Raw genomic sequence first — 20,150 nt, 5'->3', positions numbered from 1 at the left:
TGCCCTGTGCCCCTGGGGAAGCTCTTCCTTTCTAGCACCTGTGCCCTATCCCACTCCAGGGTGGGCTCCAGAAGGCTTGGCTTCCCTTGAGCATAAATGTTTTATTGTCACCTTAGGGCTCTCTGGCCGTGGGGCTGGGGCCTGACATTTCACACTTGCCCACCGTCAAGGCCTATGGTGGTCAGGGACTCCTAAGGCTAGAATCAGCTCTGTCTCCCTACCCACTCCCGACTGCACTTCCCCAGCTGGGTTATTCGTAGGCTGTCCTTGGGACCCTCCCAGATGGGTGACGTCTGGAAGGAAAGACCCCCAGCCCCTCATAACTGCCTTCATCAAAGTGTACCTTCCTCCCTGCAGCTATCGCCCTTCCCACAGGAACCGTCACACTGGCGCGGTCAGCACCACACCCTGACCGGGGCTTCTGCACCGGTCCCTCTACTGTCTGCCATGGGTCAGGGTTGCTCTCCCCCAGCTCCCCTGCGGGCGCTGAGTGAATCCATTAGTGACCTCGGCCCCTCACCACCTCCCTCCTGGGCATCTCCCGCAGCCTGCGTCCTTTCCCTTCTCCCCACCCCAAAGTTCAGGCCTGGCTCGTCTCCAGGCCACATGTCTCCTGCCAGGCTGGGAGCCGATTCTAAGTCTCCCTGCCCCCAGGGTCCTCGGCGGGTGGGGGTTGGGGACGCCTTCAGCCTTCCACTTGGTGGGCCAGAGCCCAGTCCCAAAGCCAAGTCTCTGGATGTGCCCCCCTCCCCCTTGAGTTCATCTCCGCGGGGCTAGAGAGCGGGGAAAGGGACGCTGGGAACAAATGTTCCTCCGGCCCGCCCCATAACCCAGGCCCCGGGGCCAAGGGAGGGCGGGCTGGAGCTGGGACCCAGACCGTGCCGGCGCGTCCTCAGTTGGAAAGGAAGTCGATGGCGGCGCGCACCGAGCGATTGGTGCTGACGTCGACGGCGGTGACCTTAATCTCCGTGTCCCCGAACTGCATGGCGGCTCGGATCTCGCGGCGGCCCGGGGTTGCGCCGTCCGAGCCGCTGTCGGCGGGCTCGAGCTCGAGGCTGAGCGCGCCGCACTTGCGCACGCCCGGGTCGGTGATGAAGTGCGCGTCCTCGGCAGCGCAGCAGTACAGGTTGATGAGCACGCGCCGCTGCCCCGGGCGCGCGGGGCAGTAGCTGCGCCGCACCTCCTCGCCCAGCGCCACCGACTGCTCGGCGGCCACGAAGCGTTCGAAGACGTCGGTGCACCAGCGGCGGCCGTCGCGAACCAGCAGCTTGTCTGGCGGGTGGCGCCCTGCCACGAAGCGGTTGAGCACGCCCACGCCGTAGGTGAGGGGCGAGCGGCGGACCCGCACCACGCCCGGCGCCTGGCCGAAGAGCACAGCGCCCTTGAGGATGGTGAGGCCCACGTCGTGCGGGACCACGACACGCAGACCGCGGGCGCCCAGCGACGCCTGCACCGCCTGTTGCAGCACGGCCGACTCGGCGAAGCCGCCCACCAGGAACAGCAACTTCACGCCCTGCACCTCCGGCCGCGCCAGCAGCGCCTCTGCGGGACCGGACGAGGCCCGGCGGGGAGCGGGGAGGGAGGGGAGAAGGAGAAAGAACCGACGAGGCCATTACTTTTTCGGGCGCTGGCGCCTCCCCTCCCCCCACCTGCACCCTCCCGGCAACTACAAAAGATCCATTTGAATTAGGTTCTGTAAAGAAAAGCGCGAGCACTTTCACTGAAAAAGCTCCTGGCCTCTGCCTCCCCGGCACTGAAACCCCCTACCTACCCGGAGGCCGCGGGTTGAGAACTGGCACTTGCACACAAGCATACACACGCCCAGAGGCAGCCTGCCTGCTCTGTACACTTAGAAGGCTCAAGGTTTTGGGGAACCCAGTGCTACCACCCCATTCTGTGAGTGGGGAAAATGAGGCATCAGAGGTTCTTTAGCCCGGCAGGACCGCACATCACCCCTCCTAACCAGACCCTGTGCACCTCCTGGGTCTCACGCCTGAGGATGGGTGAGTGCAGGCTCCCAGCACCCGCACCTCAGGGTGTCTGCAGGGGAACGGGGACCTGAGCTCAGGCGCTCACCTATGTGCTGGATGATGCCGCTGACTGTGGGCTGGAAGAGCTCATTCATGGCCTCACAGGACATCCGGAGCATCCCCTGCGAGGACCACTTCACGAAGTTCACGCTGTAGGGGTGAAGGGCGCACAGGTCTAGGGGTCAGGATCCAGCTGCCTGCCCCAGCTTGGAGTTGGGTCCTCATTCCCTGCCCCTGCCTGGCTGGACCAACTGGACGCTGCCTCTTGTCCTCTACTTCATTGTGGGGGGTGGGGGGAGGGCTGTAGCTGCCCAGCGGCTCCAGTTCTGGGCAGGAGGTCCTCAGGATGGGGCATCTCTGCCTCTGTGTGCAGGAGCACCGACTGCGGGCGCAGGTGTTGGGCGAGGGAGAAGCTGGTAGACAGCCATCGGCCCTTTCCCAAGGCCGGAGATCCAACCCCTCGTCTCAGTTCGGGCTGTGGATTTCCCCTAGTGAAGTCTGCCCTGCTGGGAACTCAGGCCTCTCCCCTGTCGCCCCAGTGGGCACGGTGTGTGCTTGGACCCCACCGCTCCCCTAGGACCCTTCTTAGCAAGTCCCGCCTGCGCGCGGGCCCCAGGCCCACCTGCTCCTGCGCAGGGCCGTCTCCACGTTGTGGCCTCGCTGCTTGCGGTAGAAGTCGATGAAGGAGAAGGGCAGCGAGATATTGAGCGCCCCAGCGCGGTGCGGCCCCGCCGTGCGTTTGCGGGCCTCGAAGGCGATGGTCAGATCCACCCAGGCTGCGGGCCGCTGCCGTTTGAAGGTAGCGATGAAGTCCTCGCCGAAGATGCGGCAGAGCAGCTGCTCGAAGGCCAGGTCCACGCCCACCGCGCCGTAGGGGCCTCCTGGGATGCGGCAGGGGGTGGAGCCGGCGTCAGCGCCCCCGGGGCCTCCAGGGGCCCGGGCGAGGACGAGGCTGCTGGTGTCCGGCTACTCACCAGACGCTTTGTACAGCTCCTTGAGGGTGCCATGGGGCTGCTCCAGCTGGTGCACGGTGAGGTCCACAGTGCCTCCCCCGCAGTCTGCCACCACGTAGCGGTCTCCTGCGGTGGCGAGCGCGGGCACACACTCGCGCGGGCTGCCTCTGCCCCTCCAGCCCCGCCTAACCTCCACCCTCGCCCCTTGTCCCGAGCCCTGCCTGCTGAGAGATATGAGGGGTCGCAGGTGTTGGAACCGCAGGGTGCTAGATTAGGGGCGCAGGGTGTGTGGGCCCCAGCATCCGTGCGTCTGGGAAGAACTGCTGCAGAAGGGGAGCGAGGAGCGCAGCTGCGAGCATGCAAGTGGCCGTAGGGGACGACCAGCTTAGGTACAGCCAATGGAGGAGAAAGGGACCGAGAAAAATCTCTCCATTCCCCACCCCACACCTGCTTGCATCTCTGCCCACAGCTCTCCAACTCCCGACTCCACCAGGAACGTGCGGCTGTGGCGGGATCTTCGCAGTTGCTCTCGTGCTGGGGGTCAAGGGTCAGCAGGAGAGTGAGATTAGAGGCCACCAGAGTCAAACTCCATGCTCCCTCAAGGCCTCCCAAGGACATCTGGAGGTCCCTGCTCCTAAATGGGAGAGGCTGATGCTGACCCAAGAGGGAGCAGAGAAACCCAATGGAGTAATCCTAGACACTGCATCCACCAGCTGGGGCAAGTATTGCTGGACACAGGGCCTTCCCTTAACCCAGGAGGGCCCAGGCCATGGCAACATCACGCCTGGGAGGATTTGGAGGAGCTGCTGGGGGGAGGTCTGGGTGGGGATCCTAGGGAACTTAGGATCCTGGCATGGGGGAGGCATCTGGGAGGGTGACCAAGGTTGCCCACAGCTCTCTTTGTGCTCAGTGTCTGATTCTGGTAGCAGGAACTTGGGCTGATGTGGTTAGAGGCTAAAGTGGGGGAGACCATGGGGGGGCGCAGGTGATGGGTGGCTCTTTAAGAGAAAGCTCCTGAAGACCCTCCTCCCTTGGGCCCAGCATGGGGGCTGGCTTCCCACTTTGTTGGTACCCAAGCACCTTCCTCCAGGGTAGCTTTGCCACCCGTCACTCCCAGTCGGGGCCAGGCTGAGTCCTGTCCTCAGACTGTGTCCCTTCAGGCTCCCCAAGGTCAGGGCTGTTGTCTCACCCCACCCCCACACCCTCTGCCCCCAGATCTGTGCCTTTCCCTCAAATTGGGCTCCCCCAGGGTAGGAGCTCCCCTGCCTTCATTCTGGACGTGGCTGAGCCCCTGCCCCAGTAGCCCCCTGACCCTCCAAGGCCGACTGCCTCCCAGCCCAGCGCTGGGCAGTGCCCGGGCGCGGCTCACCCTGCCGGAAGCTGGAGTCAATGGAGCGGCGCTCACCCAGGCGCCCGCCGCCTGGGGCCCGGCTGCTCAGGTCCATGAGCTGGTGCAGACGCAGCTTGCGGCAGTAGACCGAGGCAGCCTCGGGTTCCAGGGCAATGAGTAGTTGTTCTGCATCCTCCCGAGACACCAGACCGGCCTGGGGATGGGTGGGTGGACAGAGCAGGCAGCACCACAGGCTGTCAGACCCAAGATGGCACCCCAGGACGGGGTTCTGGGGCTGAGAGGCTCCCACCTGCCCCATCACACCCCTCCCACGCTAGGCCTCTCAGGTCCTTTCATGCTGCACAGATTTTTTTTCTTTTTTTCTTTTTCTTTTTCTTTTTTTCTTTCTTTCTTTCTTTTCTTTTCTTTTTTTTTTTTTTTTTTTTTGACAGGCAGAGTGGACAGTGAGAGAGAGAGAGACAGAGAGAAAGGTCTTCCTTTGCTATTGGTTCACCCTCCAATGGCCACCGCGGCCGGCGCACTGCGGCCGGTGCATCGCGCTGATCCGAAGCCAGGAGCCAGGTGCTTATCCTGGTCTCCCATGCGGGTGCAGGGCCCAAGGACCTGGGCCATCCTCCACTGCACTCCCAGGCCACAGCAGAGAGCTGGCCTGGAAGAGGGGCAACCGGGACAGAATCCGGTGCCCCGACCGGGACTAGAACCTGGTGTGCCGGCGCCGCTAGGCGGAGGATTAACCTAGTGAGCTGCGGCGCCAGCCATGCTGCACAGATTTGGAGCTGCTTCCCAGCTACCCTGTGACTGGACTGGGCAGGGCCATGACCATGGCCAAGGATGCCAAGGAGCTGCCCAGTAGGAAGAGACAGAGCTGCAGCAAGGGCCTCGCTCCCAGCGGCAGGGCTGGCCAGCTGTGTGCTGGCTGGCGGGGGAGTCAGCAGAGATCTCACAGTGTGGGGGTGCAGAGCGCCAGAGGAGATGGTGGGGCCTCGTCGGGCTCACCAGGCTGGGCTGGTGTCACAGTGGCCACAGGCCGCCCCACTCCCAGGAGGGCTTTGTTCTCAGGGAATCTGCTATGGCAGGAAGGAAACAGTGAAATTCCAGGCACCAAGGCAGGCCAGTTGTAGGGAGAAAACATTTGGGACCTGCGTCATTTCCTGCGTCAGGGCAGGGGTTCCCTGTGGGAAGTACTTGACGGTTTTGTGGGGTTCCCTGGATTCTGCACGGGTAGGGGAGGGGGCCCTGGGTGGGGATGGGGACTTCCTGCCCAGTGCCAGCCCTCTCTGAGCTGACAGCCAGGGAAAAGTATGGGAGGAAGCAAGGCAAGTAAACAGGTGGGGGGGGGGCACTACAATGGGGGTGGGGGTGTTTTCTCTGGCTGGGGAAGGCCTTGCTTTCCTCCTGATCCCTGCCGGGGGATGCCCATTGTGCTTAGTGTAGGCACCTACAGACCTGACTTGGGTCATGCCTGTGGGGGGACTGTGGGTCCAGATATCTTCCAGGGGGTCCAAGGGCAGGCCTGGGATGCCTCTGGGCGTCCTAGGCCCCAGCGTTAGACAAGCAGGGAGTCTTGCTCTGCAAGGTTGTGTTTTCTCCCTGACCCCAGTGGCCAAGTAGTGCCCCAGCCCCCATCCCTCTTCCTCTAGACTCTTGGGCACGCTTCTGGTAGGAAGACTTCCACACTTTCACAGCCCTGTCTCCCCGGCTCAAAGACCTACAATGGTTGGGGCATGGGTGGGGTCCCTGAAATACTGCTGCAGTGAAGTCTGTCCTGGGTGCCCCGCCCACTGCCACGTCTGCTGCCACTGGTTCACAGCTGCCCCCTCCTCTGGACAACTGCCTCGGGCTGAATGGGAGCCGAACAAGGTTCCCTCCTGCTCCCCAACCCCCACCTCCAATGACAGACTGATCTATGGAGCTTGCCTCCCTGTGGCCAACCCCCTGCTATAGTTCTGCAAAACTGCCCCATGGGACCAGGCTGAGGTCAGACCTTAGCCGCAACCACATCCTTGCTGAGTGCTCTCCTGTCCTGCTGCTCCTCCCTCTCCTCACTCCAGAGAGCCCTTCTTCAACAGACCATGCCACACGACTCTCCACCGTGGGCTCGGCTTCCAGGGAATCTGACTTAAGACACTGCCTGTGGTGGCACAGCAGGTTAAGCTGCAGCCTGGCTACAACATCAACATCCCATATGAGTGCCTGCTCGAGTTCTGGTTGCTCCACTTCTGACCCAGCTACATCCGGGAAAACAGCAGAAGATGGACCAAGTGCTCGGGCCCTGCATCCATGTGGGAGACCTGGATGGAGTTCCAGGCTCCTGGCTTCAACCTGGCCCAGCCCTGGCTGTTGTGGCCATTTGGGGAGTGAACCAGTGGGTGGAAGATTCTCTCTTTCTCTCTTTCCCCTTCTCTCTTTCAAATAAATAAAAGACATTCCCTACATTGGCCCAGGCTGTGCCTCGTGTCCCCTGCCCTGCACCCCCTCTCCCTCTCCTGGTGGTGATAATTTAAGGGAAGGCTAGAGGTCTTCACACAACGCTGCTGTGACCCCAGGAGTGGGGGTGAATGGTGGCGACCATTCCCGGGGCCTCCCCGAGCAGTGACTCCACCCACACGTCCTCACCAGATAGGCGGCCTCCCGCATGAACTGCTTGGCGGGCTGTTTCCAGATGGCAGGCACCGTGAGCACCCAACGCACAGCATCCTTCTCTGGCAGCGACGGACACTGCTCCCGCAGCTCCTGGGGCAGGAGGGCGCGGTGAGGACATCAGCGGGCTGGGGCTGGGGGTCTGTCTGCTATGGAAGCTGGAAGAACCACTCAAACCCCAGAAAGGACTTCTCAGGTCAGCTAGAATTCCACCCCCAAACCTGGGGCAGGCTCTACCGGACAGGAAGGCAGGGAAAGGGGAAGATGACCTCTGGCCTCTGGTGGTGGCTGCCCATGGGATGGATGGTGGGGGGGAGGTATTTGAGGGGCAAGGCAGAGACCAGAGAGGCCTGGGGGCCCTCCAGTGGGCAGGGAGCGGCCGCAGGCACCTGAAGGGCATGCTCCTTGAAGAAGCGCAGGGCGTGGGCGAACACCTCCAGGGCGGGCATCTTCCTTCCGTTCACCGCCTCCAGCTGAGTCTTCAAGGTGAGATCCTGGCAGGAACGGGGACGGCTCTGAAGGAGGCCGTAGTTCCGCCCCTACCTCCTGATAACCTCTGCTTAAGTCATCCCATTTCGGAGTTTCCCGGCCTCGTTAGCCCCAGCCCCTGCCCCTCTCCTTAGGTCCACTCCTCTAACCCATCCTCACCCTGAGTCCTGCCACCCTAGCCCCGCCTGCCGCCGCTGGGCCCCGCCCCTCTCCTTAGCTCCACCTCTCCTCTAACCCATCCTAACCCCAGTCCTGCCACCCTAGCCCCACCCCCTCTGGGCCCCGCCCACATTCTCCCTCGTGCCCCGCCCCTCTAAGCCACGCCTTCACCAGGCCCTGCCTCCGCATTCAGCCGCGCCCCTGCCCTTTCCCATCCCGGGCCCGCCACCCTGGGGAGCCCTGCCCGGAGCCGGATCGTGGCTCACAGTGGCGCTGTGGATCTTCATCTTAAACTTCTCGAAGTAGAGCCAGTCCCGCGCCTCCTCCGGGTCCAGGTCGTGGTAGTAATCGCGGGCGGTGTAGCCGAAGCTGTGAAAGGCGCCCTCTGGGGTCAGCAGCAGGCAGGTCGGGGTCTTCTGGTGGGCCACGCCGGGGTCCCCACCCTCCCATTTCCTGCCAGGGCACAGAGTGGTCCACGCAGTCAGCGGGGTTGGGTGCTGGCTCTAGGGCTGGCTGTGCGACCTTGGGCAGGTCACAGCCTCCTTGGGGTTCCCGTGAAGGCAAACAAGGGAAGCTGGTGCCTGCTACCTGCTTTATAAATGCCACCCATTCTTCCCATCTGTGGCCACTGGTCCCATCTGACCTCTCTCTCGAGCCTCATGTCCCCCAAGAGGTACGCACACCACTGAACCCCACCTCCCTGCACCCTTAAGAGCAGCAGCAAGCTTGATACTTTTGCCTGGGTCTCTCCCACCTTTTGTGACCACCTTGACCTTAATCTGACCCACTGGCCCAAAAGCCCAATGAGATTGTCAACCTGGCTGTCAACAGGGGGTCTGGGCCCCACCCGCAACCCTGCCCAGCTCCCTGGCAAATCCTCCCTTCTTCCTTCTCTGAACACTGGGACTCCAGGACACAGAAGTCTCGGGACACAGGACTCTCGGACACTGGGACTCCAGGCAGCAGGAAGAGCACGGGCAAAAGCATCGTGGTGTGAAGGGGGTGTGGTGGACAGAGCCAATTGGTTGCAATGAACAGCAGGAGAAATGCAGGAATGCCAGGGCTGGCTAGGCATTGAATGCCCTACCACAGTTCTCCTTGGATTCCAAGTTGGGGAGTCAGAGGCATGGCCATATCTGCTTTTAGAAGGCAAGGTTGCTGGTCCCCTGGCAACATCGGCAGAGGGGAGGGAGGATGAAGGTAAAGCAGGGCGGAGCATGCGCCACGGTCCAGGCGCTGAACTTGGGCAGCAGAGAAGAGGCAGGGGATTCCAGAGCTGGCAGGGAGACACAGAGATGATGGGGCGTGGGGGCCAGTGAGGGTGGGAAAGGTGGGCTTGGGAGAGGGCTGGGACGTCTGTGACCGTCCTCAGTCCCAGCAGGGGCCTGGCAAGGCCTCAGCCGTGTGTGATGAGCATGCAGCTGGGATGCCCTGCAGTTCCCTCCTGTGCCGTCCGGGGACAGAGAGAGGGGACCGACCGACTGCCAGGGCGCGCGAAGCTCAGGTCCTCCTGTCTCTGGGGGATTGGCTCCTCTGTCTGTCTCCCCTACCTTTTCTATCCAACCTCCCACCCCAGTCTGGTTGAGTTTTGAAGCCCTCTCTAGCTCCACCTACTGGATGATTCGTGCGGGTGTGTTCAGACACATACTCGGTTCAAACAAAGCCCAGCACCAAGACTTTCCACACATCTCTCTCGTGACAGCTGCGTGGCTTGTCAACTCAGTTACCCCTCCGCCTTCATTTCCTTACTTTTCATCCGAGACGTCGGCCCAGAATCACCTCTAGAAATTTACTCCACAGAGATCCCAGCACACGTTTTCAAAGAAACAGCATGTTGGGTGATAGTGAAAAACGAGAAGTGGGGAGGTAGGGGTGAATCCCCTCAAACTACCAGTAGGGGAGTGGCTGAATTACGACACATGTGTACTTTGGAAATGCTAAGCAATTGTTGGAAGGTGATAGCGTTGTGTTGTGCAGGCAGGAAAGGGCTACAAGATAGGGTGAAAAGTTTAAGTTGAAGCAAGTCGTATGTCAGCCCATTTGTATGTTAAAAACACATGCACACGGGGCCACCTGCAGTGCCAGCATCCCATATGACTGCCAGTTCGAGTACCCACTGCTCAACTTCCGATCCAGCTCTCTGCTATGGCTTGGGAAAGCAGTAGAGGATGGCCCAAGTGATTGGGCCTATGTGGGAGACTCAGAGGAAGCTCCTGGCCCCTGGCTTTGGATCAGCACAGCTCTGGCCATTGCAGCCATCTGGGGAGTGAATCAGTGCATGGAAGACCTCTCTCTCTCTCTCTCTCTCTCTCTCTCTCTCTCTCTCTCTCTTCTACCTCTCTGTAACTCTGCTTTTCAAATAAAATAAATAAATCTTAAAAAAATACCACATACACATGCACAGATGTGCATGGTTTTTCTACAAGCCCAGAAAAAGACTTCTGTATTTCACTGTATGTTTTTTGTATCTCAATAACTTCACAAATTAAACGCAAAACCCAACATTGCTCGCAGAGGGCTGGGAGCTGTTGGGCCTGTGGCTCATCCTCCAGACTTCAGCCCCAGACTAGGGGTGGGAGGGGTTCTGAGGAGACCCCCATGTCTCAGAATAGCCCTTCTGGGACCAGGCCTGACCCCCGGTGTGAAGACCCCTCCCCCAAGCTCCCAGCCCAGCTGCTGTCACCTCATCATGTGGATGGCCTCAGGGTCACTGGCGAAGCTGAAGGCATAGCCGCTGGATGTGGTGCCGAAGTCGATGGCCACCACCACCGAGAAGGGGGGCGGCTGCGGGGCACGGGTCTCTGGCTTCTGCAAGTTCAAGATCCAGAGTCAGCCAGCAGCCAGCAGGGCCAGGCCAAGTGCATGTGGGAGCCCTTGCCCTCGACTGGCCAGCCCAGCCTGGCCCACCCGCCCCTGTCCACCTGCCTGGGCTTCCCTTCCCTCCCAGGCTTCAAGCTGAGCCCTGTTCATGCCCAGTGTTCAGAAAGCCAGCGGCCTCTCAGGCAGCCCAGTGCCATTTCAGCTCAAGCTGCTCCTGTCCAGCTCCCTGCCTGTCTTCTGCCTGGCCTGCCTCAGCCCCACCCCCAGCTCACACCATTTTCACAGCCTGCCACCAGCCCGGGCCCAGCTGGGAGTAATTTTGCTTCTCCGGGAAGCTTTATAGCACACAAGCTTGTGTGCATTTCACCCGCTTGTTCTTTGTGGCCACCAGACTCTGCCCTGTTTAGTGACAGAGAGGCCCCATGCATGACCCCAGAGTGGCCCCTGCCTTTTCGCAGGCCAGGTCTGGGCTCCCTGAGAACCAGGGACACCGTCCAGGGAGGGATGACTCAGGGAGCCCGGGGGTGGACAGGTTATGTCCTGGAGACTTCAAGCTGAAAGTTTCCAACTTCTTCTTCTTCTTTTTTTTTTTTTTTTTTTTTAGCAATGTGTCTCTTCTTCCCCAGATACCACGTGGATCTAGGTGGGGCTGACAGGAAGGGTAGCAACAGAGCGTACCCAATACAGTGAGGCTCTGGAAAACTCACACTCAGAAGCGTACCTGCACCCCGAGACAGGGAGAGCCAGGAGTCAGAACAGGCTGCCTCATTCTGCTGTCCAAGGCTAGCCCTCTGGGGGCCATGTGACTGCAGTGTGCGGGGGCAGAAGGCACAATGGCAGCTCCTGTCCCCTCCTCCTTCTCACTCAAGGCCCTGCCAGGCACCCCCTCCTCTGTACCACCCATGTCTCCTACCTCCCCCGGCACCCCAGATCCCCGCCACGGGCTTACAGGAGACTGTGAGGGTGTGAGGGGGGCAATGCCACAGCTTTCCTGGGTCCTTGGTGAGCCAGGTGGGCTGGGGACCGGGGACCGCTCTGGGCTGGAACCTGCAGTGAAGAGAGGGCAGGTCATCCCAGCAGAGTTGTGGTGGGGACTGGCAGAGAGGCCCCAGGCCTGGCACTGGGGGGTCCCCCATTAGCCCTTGTTGGACTAGGTCAAGAGGACAGGTCAGGGGAAGAGCAGCCTTTCCCATGCATCACCTGGGGACTCACTGTCTCTCCCCAGCACCCCTCTGACACAGCAGTGGAGAGGCAGAGTGCAGAGAGGGCTGTGGAGTTGGGATGGGTGGGCCCCTGGGGTTAGGGAGTAGGGTAGCAAAGCCAGAAAAGGAGGGGGACTAAAGCTCTAACTGGCTGGGAGGGGCAGCTGGCCCAGAGGTGCGGCAGCTTCCCTCCACCCTGAAGTTGGCCCACATGGTTCTAATCAGGACTTGAGGGAGCGCCCCTCCCCCACTGCACAAGGGCTGTGGCCTGGGGAGGACCAAGGTGGGGGTAGCACGTCTCTCCAGCCCAACTGTGAGCTAGGCCCTGATAGCCCACCCACCCCCCCACACACACACCCCAAGCCAGCATTTAGAGGTGGGAGGTCCTACTGACAGCCCCTGGCCAATCAGCACCAGGCTGGAAATTTGGAGGGAGGGAGGCGAGTGGCTCCAGGCCTGGCTTGGAGGATCGGGCAGCTAGCTCATGGATGGGAGGGGCCTGCCTGGCTGGACACCCACAGGGTTGGGCTGGTGGCTGGTCGCCACCCCTGAGCTCTGATAGGGGTCAGGCAAGGGCTATTGGGGCTGCCCTGAGACACACGGGTCGGCGCAGGGAGGCTGGCCAGGGATGAGGAGTGGGATCTGGTATGGTGATCGTGGACTTCTGCTCCCCTGGCTCCCTGGACAGATCCCAGCCCTCCATGATCTTGGGGTAAGCTGGGGACATGCGTGAGGGGCTGGCTATGGTGAGGGGAAGTGCCTGGACGGGGCTGGGACGGTGCTCACATTCTGAGGGCTCAGTGCTTGCTCCAGCCCTATCACCAGTTCCAGCCCGAGAGGCCAAGTAGCTGTGGCTGGAGCCTGGGAAGGGAGGCAGGAAGGAAGGGCCCAGCCCGCCAGGTCTTTGTGAATGGACTTCCTGAGGAGTGTCCCTCCTGCCTGCGGCCTCCCGCCCCCGCACAGAAGCCAGAGGCAGGCCCACAGGACCCACACAGATTCCACACTCAAACACGGGTCCCCTGCACGGAGACCTACCCTGGATACACAGAACACACACAAATGATCCAAAGCAACACAACACACGTACACGCAAGTGGTCCTGTGTACACAGAGCCCTGCACACAGAGCCCCTCCCCAACGCACAGAGTCCTGTGCACACAACAGATTTATACAGACCCTCTTCGCATGTACACACACACATAAACATACACATACCCAAATACAGAGGGTCCTGTGAGCAGATTCACCCCATGCACACACACACTCACATGGGGTCCTGTGCACACACACCCTGCACAAAACACATTCAGTACTGCATGCTCAGACCCTCCCGGCACACAGCCTATGAACAGATTTGTTCTGGGCACACACACACACTCACACATACCCACACAAGTTTCTGTGCACATTACATACACACACACACACACACGCACAGAGGACTATGCACACGGACCCTCCTTGTGCACATACATGCAGGCTCACGTTCACAGTCTTGTGGGTCTTACCTATGTACAGCCCCTGCAGGCCCAGCTCTGGGACAGCCAGCATCCTTGCAGCCCTGGAGCTGTCAACAGGAACAGGCAAGCAGAATGGGATTTATTTGTCCCTTTGTTCCCTCCCTGAATGCTTATTTATTTACTTTCAGCTGGAGTCTTTTGAAGCAAATCCCAGACATCATGTTGTTTCACCTATAAAATCTTCAATACATCTGTCTCAATAAGAGAAAACGACGTTTTGAAAAAGTCATCACAACACCATTATCACGTCTGACAAAACGAAGAGCAATTCCTTAATCTCATCGGAAGCTCGGTCCCACAGGCCCAGCTTGTCTCAAAACTGGCTTTGCCCTGCTGGAATCAAGATCCTCCTCTGGTGTCTTCCCTGGGCCAGGAGCAGGGGGGACATCAGTGACCCAGCCCTGGTGGGGCCTGAGAGCGCGGCTGGGCTGGGACTCACGCTGGAGGCATCTGACTTCTGGCTTTATCTGAAGGGCAACAGCAAATCGGGAAAGGTGTGAAGTGGCCGGGGACAGGGCATGACTATGTGGGCTCTTTGGGAGGGGCATGCAGACGGGCAATTTGGAAGCAGGAGCCCAGTGAGGCCACCAGTCTTCCAGGCGACAGCTGATGCTGGAGGCTGGACACCTTGAGACACAAGTGGAGACATTCGAGACAGAGGTGGCTGGCAGGTGCGGGGGTGAGGAGGTGTCTAGGGTGGTACTGTCTGGCTGACGCTAGGAGGAGAAGTTGGGTGGGGAGATGGAGGATGCTGGAGAAGGAGTGGGCTGCCAGGGGCAGGGACTTGGGTGTGGGTTTGAGCAGCTAGGAAAACAGAGCCAACAGCCAGATGACCTACAATCGGGAGGTCAGGGAGAAATCTGAGCTGAGCTGGAGACGTGCTTTTGCAAGTTATTGTCCTGGGAGGTTTGGCAGAGTAGAGGGAAGCAGGGGAGGGGAGGAGAATCTATATGTACAGGCTAAACAGGGCACGTCGGGCTGGCCAAGAGACGGAGTCCTTTCCGAGATTTCACGAAGGCCGTGCTAAGAGGAGGGACGAAGTTAGTTGCCTTTAGGAGGTCCTTAGATGTCATTAGAAACACCTGTTCTTATGGCCCAAGGCAGGTGCGCCTAGGTGAGGCGAGAGCAGGAGGTGAGAGAACGGAGTTAGAACTTCTGAGAAGTTTGGCTGAGATTGGGAACACATGTGAGGGTAGGGCGCTGGTGAGACCTAAAATTCAAGGGAGGGGAGAAAGGATGTTTTTATTTTCTAAGCTGGCACAAGCTTGAGCTTGTGTCTGTGGCGTCCTAGAGGTTAGGTTAGAGGCAGGATCCTCCAAGTATCCAGACCAGCAGCATGGGCACTGCCTCGGGGCTTGTTAGAGACCCAGAACCTCAGCCCCCACCCCAGACCTGCTGGATCAGAACCTGTATTCTGAGGAGCTTCCCAGGGGCTGGCCGTCTAGCTTAATGACTGAGATGTCCACGTCCCCATCAGAGTGCCTCGGACAGATGCCCAGTCCCTGGCTTGGGCTTCCTGCTGGTGCAGCCCCTGGGAGACAATGGGTGATGGTTCTAGTAAGTCAGGTTCCTGCTACCCTTGAGAGAAATCTGAATTGATTCCCAGCTTTGGTCTCACCTAATCCTGGCCATTGCGTGCGTTTTGAGAGTGAACCAGCAGATGCAAGCTTCTCTGCCTGTCTCTCAAATAAAAAAAAAATATATATATATATATAATTATAAGATCCCGAGTAATTCGGGTACACATTAAAGTTTGAGAAGTGCTCCTCAACAGTGTTCCTTGGCCAGTTTTTTTTTTTTTTAAGATTTATTTGACAGGTAGAGTTACAGACAGTGAGAGAGAAAGAGAGAGAGGTCTTCCTTCCGTTGGTTCACTCCCCAAATGGCCGCAACAGCCAGAGTTGGGCTGATCTGAAGCCAGGAACCAGGAGCTCCTTCCGGGTCTCCCATGCAGTACAGGGACCCAAGCACTTGTGCCATCTTCTACTGCTTTCCCAGGCCATAGCAGAGAGCCAGGTTGGAAAAGGAGCAGCCAGGACTAGAACTGGCACCCATATGGGATGCCGGCACTGCAGGCAGAGGCTTAGCGTACTATGCCACAGCGCCGGCCCCCCTCGGCCAGGTTTCAAATCTTCCATGCGATTGTCCTCACTGGGGGTCTGGCTGCCCAGAGCCCCCTCCCTGTCTGTATGCAGGTGTCCAATCAGGAAGCTCTGCTAACACAGATAGACACAGAGCTGGGCACTGGCACGCCCACACACACGGGCACACACCCTTGCCCACACACAGTGCCCACAAAGCCAGCCTACTGTGGACAGACTCCCACATACTCCTGTATGTACCCACGCCAGCACCATGGAGATTTCCACACACATGCCACTGGTGTGTGTAAGAGGCAGGGAAAGGATGGGAGCTGGCTGTGGGCACTTGTATGGCAGAGGGGTGGTGCCAAGAAAAGGGAACGCAAATAGAGGGGGTGGGTGGGGATCTTGGGAGCCAGGGACAGGGGTCCCGCTCAGGGTGACGGAGTGGTGTACTGCTGGATCCCTCCAGCTTGCGAGAGCTGATTCTGATTTCTTTTTTCTTTCTTTCTTTTTTTTTTTTTTTTATTTGACAGGTAGAGTTACAGACAGTGAGAGAGACAGAGAGAAAGGTCTTCCTTCCGTTGGTTCACCCTGCAAGTGGCCGCCACAGCCAGCGCTGCGCCGATCCGAAGCCAGAAACCAGGTGCTTCTCCTGGTCTCCCATGCGGGTGCAGGGCCCAAGCACTTGGGCCATCTTCCACTGCACTCCCGGGCCACAGCAGAGAGCTGGACTGGAAGAGGAGAAACCGGGACTAGAACCTGGTGCCCATATGGGATGCTGGTGCCTCAGGCAGAGGATTAACCAAGTGAGCCACAGCACCAGGCCCCGATTCTGATTTCTTTTCTCAATTCTGCATTCAGGGGCATCACATTGGTAGCATGAAATCAGCCCAGCTTGGGAGTCACGCCACGGAAATTGGTAAGCACTACAAGCCAAGTTTCTCTTGCTCAGAAAGTTGAGTATAACATGGCTCACTAGGCTAATCCTCTGCCTGTGGCGCTGGCACCCCGGGTTCTAGTCCCGGTTGGGGCGCTGGATTCTGTCCCGGTTGCTCCTCTTCCAGTCCAGCTCTCTGCTGTGGCCCGGGAGTGCAGTGGAGGATGGCCCAGGTGCTTGGGCCCTGCACCCGCATGGGAGACCAGGAGGAAGCACCTGGCTCCTGGCTTTGGATTGGCACAGCACACCAGCTGCAGCGGCCACTTGGGGGGTGAACCAACAGAAGGAAGATCTTTCTCTCTCTCTCTCTCTGTCTAACTCTGCCTGTCAAAAAAAATTTGAGTATAAAACATTTCCCAGCGTAGCGCTGGATCAAAGCCACAAGGGAAGAGCTGGCAAGCCTTTTGTATGTTGTTTTGACTCTTTAGTAAACACATATTGAGCATTTCTTCTTCATGCCAGACTGCTAGATGCTGGGAACTACTCTGTTGAGTGAATGGATTTTCTGGACCAAGGCTATGTGCCTGGAGAACCATCTAGAACTGCTGGGACAAAGACTCAGTAGTCACTCTGACCTGGAGTCCATGTCCAGCCTTGTGCCCAGCCCCGCCCCAGCTCTCTGAAGCTCCCTCTCACTGTGTGTCCCTACGCTGTGCTCTCGGGGATGGCGAGGGCTGTTACAGCACCCGGCATGAACTCATCGTGTCACCTTTCCTCGCATCAGTGCTGTTTCCTGTAAGATGGGTGACACAGTGGGCTTGTGAGGACCAAGTGCAGGTAAGGTGGGTGTCGATAAAGGCAGGAAGTTGAGCAGGTGTGGGCAGATGTGAATCTGAGTTTTCTCTCGTTAGAAGTTTTTGGGTCTATTGAGAATTTTATTCCAGTCATCCTGAGCTCTTTGGTGGGGGAGGTCAGAGCTGAATCCACCCGTGTTTAAGAGAAAGACTGCACCAATTGGCGGAGAGGCGGAGGCGGAAGGGGGCAGCCACACAAACACACACATGCCCAGTGTGTCTTTGCTGCCTGCGCTCCTTGCACACATACTCAGACAGGCTAAAAGAGAATGCTGACTGCGGGGCTCAGGGCTACCTGCAGTCCGTAAAGCTAGGTCTGAGCGAACTCCACCACTGGAAATGGGGAGAGGCAGACCCTCACCGCTGGGGTCCCTAACTGCAGAGGGTTGAGGCCTATGGGTTTGAGGGTAATTGGGTGGGACAGTTCAATTTACAGAGAAAGTAACGCCAGTTCCTGGCTATACAAGCGCATGCCAAACTCTGGCCTTAGACTGACTCCCACCCTACCCGCAGACTGACCCTTAACCCTGCCCAGGGACTGACCTTTAACTTGTGGCCTCATATTGACCTTTGCTTTTCAGCTTCACCCTGACACCTGGCCCTGACTTCTACCCAAAAACATGGCTTCGCAGTCACTGGGAACCAGGACAGGTGCGGCAGAGGAGGGACTCACAACCAGACTCCTACCCTGCAGTGCCTAGGACGGGGCTAGGCCAGCCTGATGGACAGAACCCTGCACAGACTTCACCCTGGCCCGGGGTGTTTAGGCAGGGTACTCTGCCTCCCAGAGCACTATGGGTGTGTGGGGCTCCACACCTCGCTCGTGAGGACAAAGAGCCCACCCTGATCTCTGTGGCTTCCCTCCTCCCTGGGGCCCTGCCTCTCCTGTCCACTGCCCTCTGCTTAGCACCCTGCTGGCCCTTTAATGGAGCAGGACTCTGTCATCAGGCTGTGAGGCCACAGGCGTTTCTTCCAAGTCACAGACTGGGCCAACCGGGGTCAGATCAGGAACAGCACCCAAGGGCTGCCCCACCCTGTCTCTGAAGAGGAGCCCTGGAGGAGAGCAGACCGTGGGCTGAGGGGCTGCCCTCCCTTGTGCTGGGGCGGGGGTATAGCAATGGCCTCCCATGGCCCCTCCCTGCTCTCCACTTTGCTTTCCATACATCCTGCCTCACCCCTGTGGCTCCCCGTGGTGGGAGCAGCAAGCTGACAAACAACCTCTGTCCCACAGGGCCCTGCGCCCTCCACACCCTGCTCCCCGGCCCCCATCAACTCCCTCACCTAGGGATGCTCCTGCCGCATCTGCTCTCCCAGAGGCCTCGGAGAAGCTCCGTCTCTCCCACACAAGTTCCCTTCCCAGACAGCTCCATGGTGGACAGGGGAGTCCAGATCCCGCCCCAGCTGGACCCCCAAGCTGGGCCACCCAAGCTGGCCCCATAGAGAGAGGTGTGGAGACACTGGCACCTGGCCACCCAGCCACTCTGACACCCCTGAACTGCAGGGCCTGGGGTCTCAGGAGCACCCCAACCTCCACACACAGGCGCACAATGAACCCCAGGTCCCCACCCCTGGCTCTCTGGAGCAGGCCCCAGCCCACAGCAGCTCCGCCCTCAGCCCCCAGGCTAGCGTGCTTGGGGGTCTCAGAGCCAGGACGGGGCTCCACGCGCTGGCCTTGCCGGAGAGGGGCTTGCACACCTGGCCCCGCCAGACCCCGGTTTTTGGTGGGCTCTCAGCCTTCAAGCGAGCACCGAAGCCCCTACGTGCTTTTCTGTCCCCGGGTAGCCTAGCCGCCCCCCGACCCAGAACCCACCTCCGCTCTCCGGACAGCTGGAGCCAGTCCGACAGCCTCGATTCCGTCCCGCAGCCCTCGACGTGCGCCCGACCCGCGGCGTCGGTCGCTCGGCCCGGGCCCCGCGCCGCCCACCCCGTCCGCCGCCCCCTCCCCCAGGCCGGATGGCCGCGCTCTCGCAGCCCAGATGTGCGAGGCCGGGGCGGGGCCTGCCTGCGCGGGCCTCCACTGAGGGGCCCAGCCTGGCCCCGCGTCCCGGGCCCCTCCCTGCGCCCCTCCTGCGCCTCGCGGCCCAGGCCTCGGCGCCTCCCCCGCTCCGCGAGCAGCCCAGGCGGTAGGAGAAGGCAGCGGGGGAGGTGGAGGGAGGGGACCAGGAATTCCAGATCCTAGGCGGCGGCTCCTGCGGCCCGACTGCGCGAAGCTCCCCGCCCCCACTGCCCACCTTGCCATCTGCAGCTGTGAGTGCTCAGCCACTGGGGAGGGAGGACCACGCCGCAGACCCCCCAGGTCTTTGATCCATACCCCTGCCTTCGCAGTCTCCCTGGCCTGCTCTTCCATGATCAGACGCAAGAGGCAGAGTCCAGGGCTTTGGGCCTAGCCTTGTCGTTGACCCCATGGGAACCTGGAAAAGCTCACCCTGCCTCAGCAACAAGGAGCACCCAGCCCCTCTCCGATGGGGACTCACGACTCTTTCTTGTCTCCCCCTAGGCCCTCTTGGGTTGCTAAGATAGCAGGTTTGCAGAGTAGAGATCTGGTTGTGCTAGGCCCCTGGTGCAGCTCCTGACGGGACTGACTTAGGACGCCCGGCACCACCGGCTCCTGGATCTGGCCAGAGCTAGGCCCAGTCCTCTGCCTCACATGCCTTCCAGAGGCTCTGGCTGCCCCCAGCCCCAGCCAACAAGTCCTACCATTGTTGGGGCATCACATGTACCCCCCTATCCCAAGCCTCTGCAGGACCCACTTTCCCTGCTCCATTGTTCCCCTGCTACAGTGCCCCCTCCCGTAGGCTTGCTGCTGGGACACTCACGCCCATGGCCCCTGGGTCTTCCTAATGAGGTGGGGGCTGGGGGCGGTGCCCTGCACCAACAGTTCTGGATGTCTATGCCTGTCTGGAAGCCAGCGAGGTGTCCCGTCAGCAGTCTCCACCTGCTGCCTCCGAGTGTGTGTCTCTGTGCATGTGGTGCAGTGTTTGTGTGTCTGTGACTGTGTACCTGCACATCTGTGTCCGTGTGTCCACGTCCATGTGGAATGTCTGTGTGTATGTGGCTGTGTGTCTGTGGATGATGTAAGTATGGCCGCGTGTGTGTGTGTGTGTGTGTCTGTGAGTGTGGCAGGAGTCCCTAGTCCGGCTCTGGCTATGTGAGCACATGGGCTGGGGGTGG

The 20,150-nt window shown here is 59.9% G+C and overlaps 2 protein-coding genes across 14 annotated transcripts in view; one reads left to right on the top strand and one right to left on the bottom strand.

Annotated features, from left to right (window-relative positions):
- Positions 1–81: 81 nt before the first annotated feature.
- Positions 82–19,234, bottom strand: HSPA12B (heat shock protein family A (Hsp70) member 12B). Of its 4 annotated transcripts, none has more exons than XM_070052041.1 (14): positions 19,211–19,234; positions 13,153–13,211; positions 11,392–11,489; positions 10,306–10,430; positions 8,710–8,898; positions 7,889–8,075; positions 7,364–7,468; positions 6,951–7,067; positions 4,353–4,527; positions 3,431–3,517; positions 3,005–3,109; positions 2,653–2,911; positions 2,077–2,180; positions 82–1,542 (listed from the first exon to the last, which is right to left on the bottom strand). In XM_070052041.1, exons 1-14 carry the CDS (start codon positions 19,216–19,218, stop codon positions 893–895), a joined length of 2,268 nt encoding a protein of 755 aa, XP_069908142.1. In that variant the 5' UTR covers positions 19,219–19,234; the 3' UTR covers positions 82–892. The 4 variants fall into 4 exon arrangements, with proteins under 4 accessions (XP_069908142.1, XP_017197241.2, XP_069908143.1 ...); XM_017341752.3 differs by lacking the exon at positions 19,211–19,234 and adding an exon at positions 18,790–18,932; XM_070052042.1 differs by lacking the exon at positions 8,710–8,898.
- Positions 18,975–20,150, top strand: part of SIGLEC1 (sialic acid binding Ig like lectin 1) — a 34,950-nt gene continuing 33,774 nt past the window's right edge. For 4 of the 10 annotated variants that reach the window (XM_017341747.3, XM_017341744.3, XM_070052025.1 and 1 more), the window contains exon 1: positions 19,089–19,226. The gene's annotated coding sequence lies outside the window, so the exon portion shown is untranslated. Of the gene's footprint in view, positions 19,227–20,150 lie in introns of all 10 variants that reach the window. The other 6 variants (XM_070052021.1, XM_070052022.1, XM_070052019.1 and 3 more) reach the window with 4 other exon arrangements.

Source organism: Oryctolagus cuniculus, chromosome 11 (assembly GCF_964237555.1).
Source record: "Oryctolagus cuniculus chromosome 11, mOryCun1.1, whole genome shotgun sequence".
NCBI classification, from domain to species: domain Eukaryota; kingdom Metazoa; phylum Chordata; class Mammalia; order Lagomorpha; family Leporidae; genus Oryctolagus; species Oryctolagus cuniculus.
This window is presented reverse-complemented; position numbering and strand designations above follow the sequence as displayed.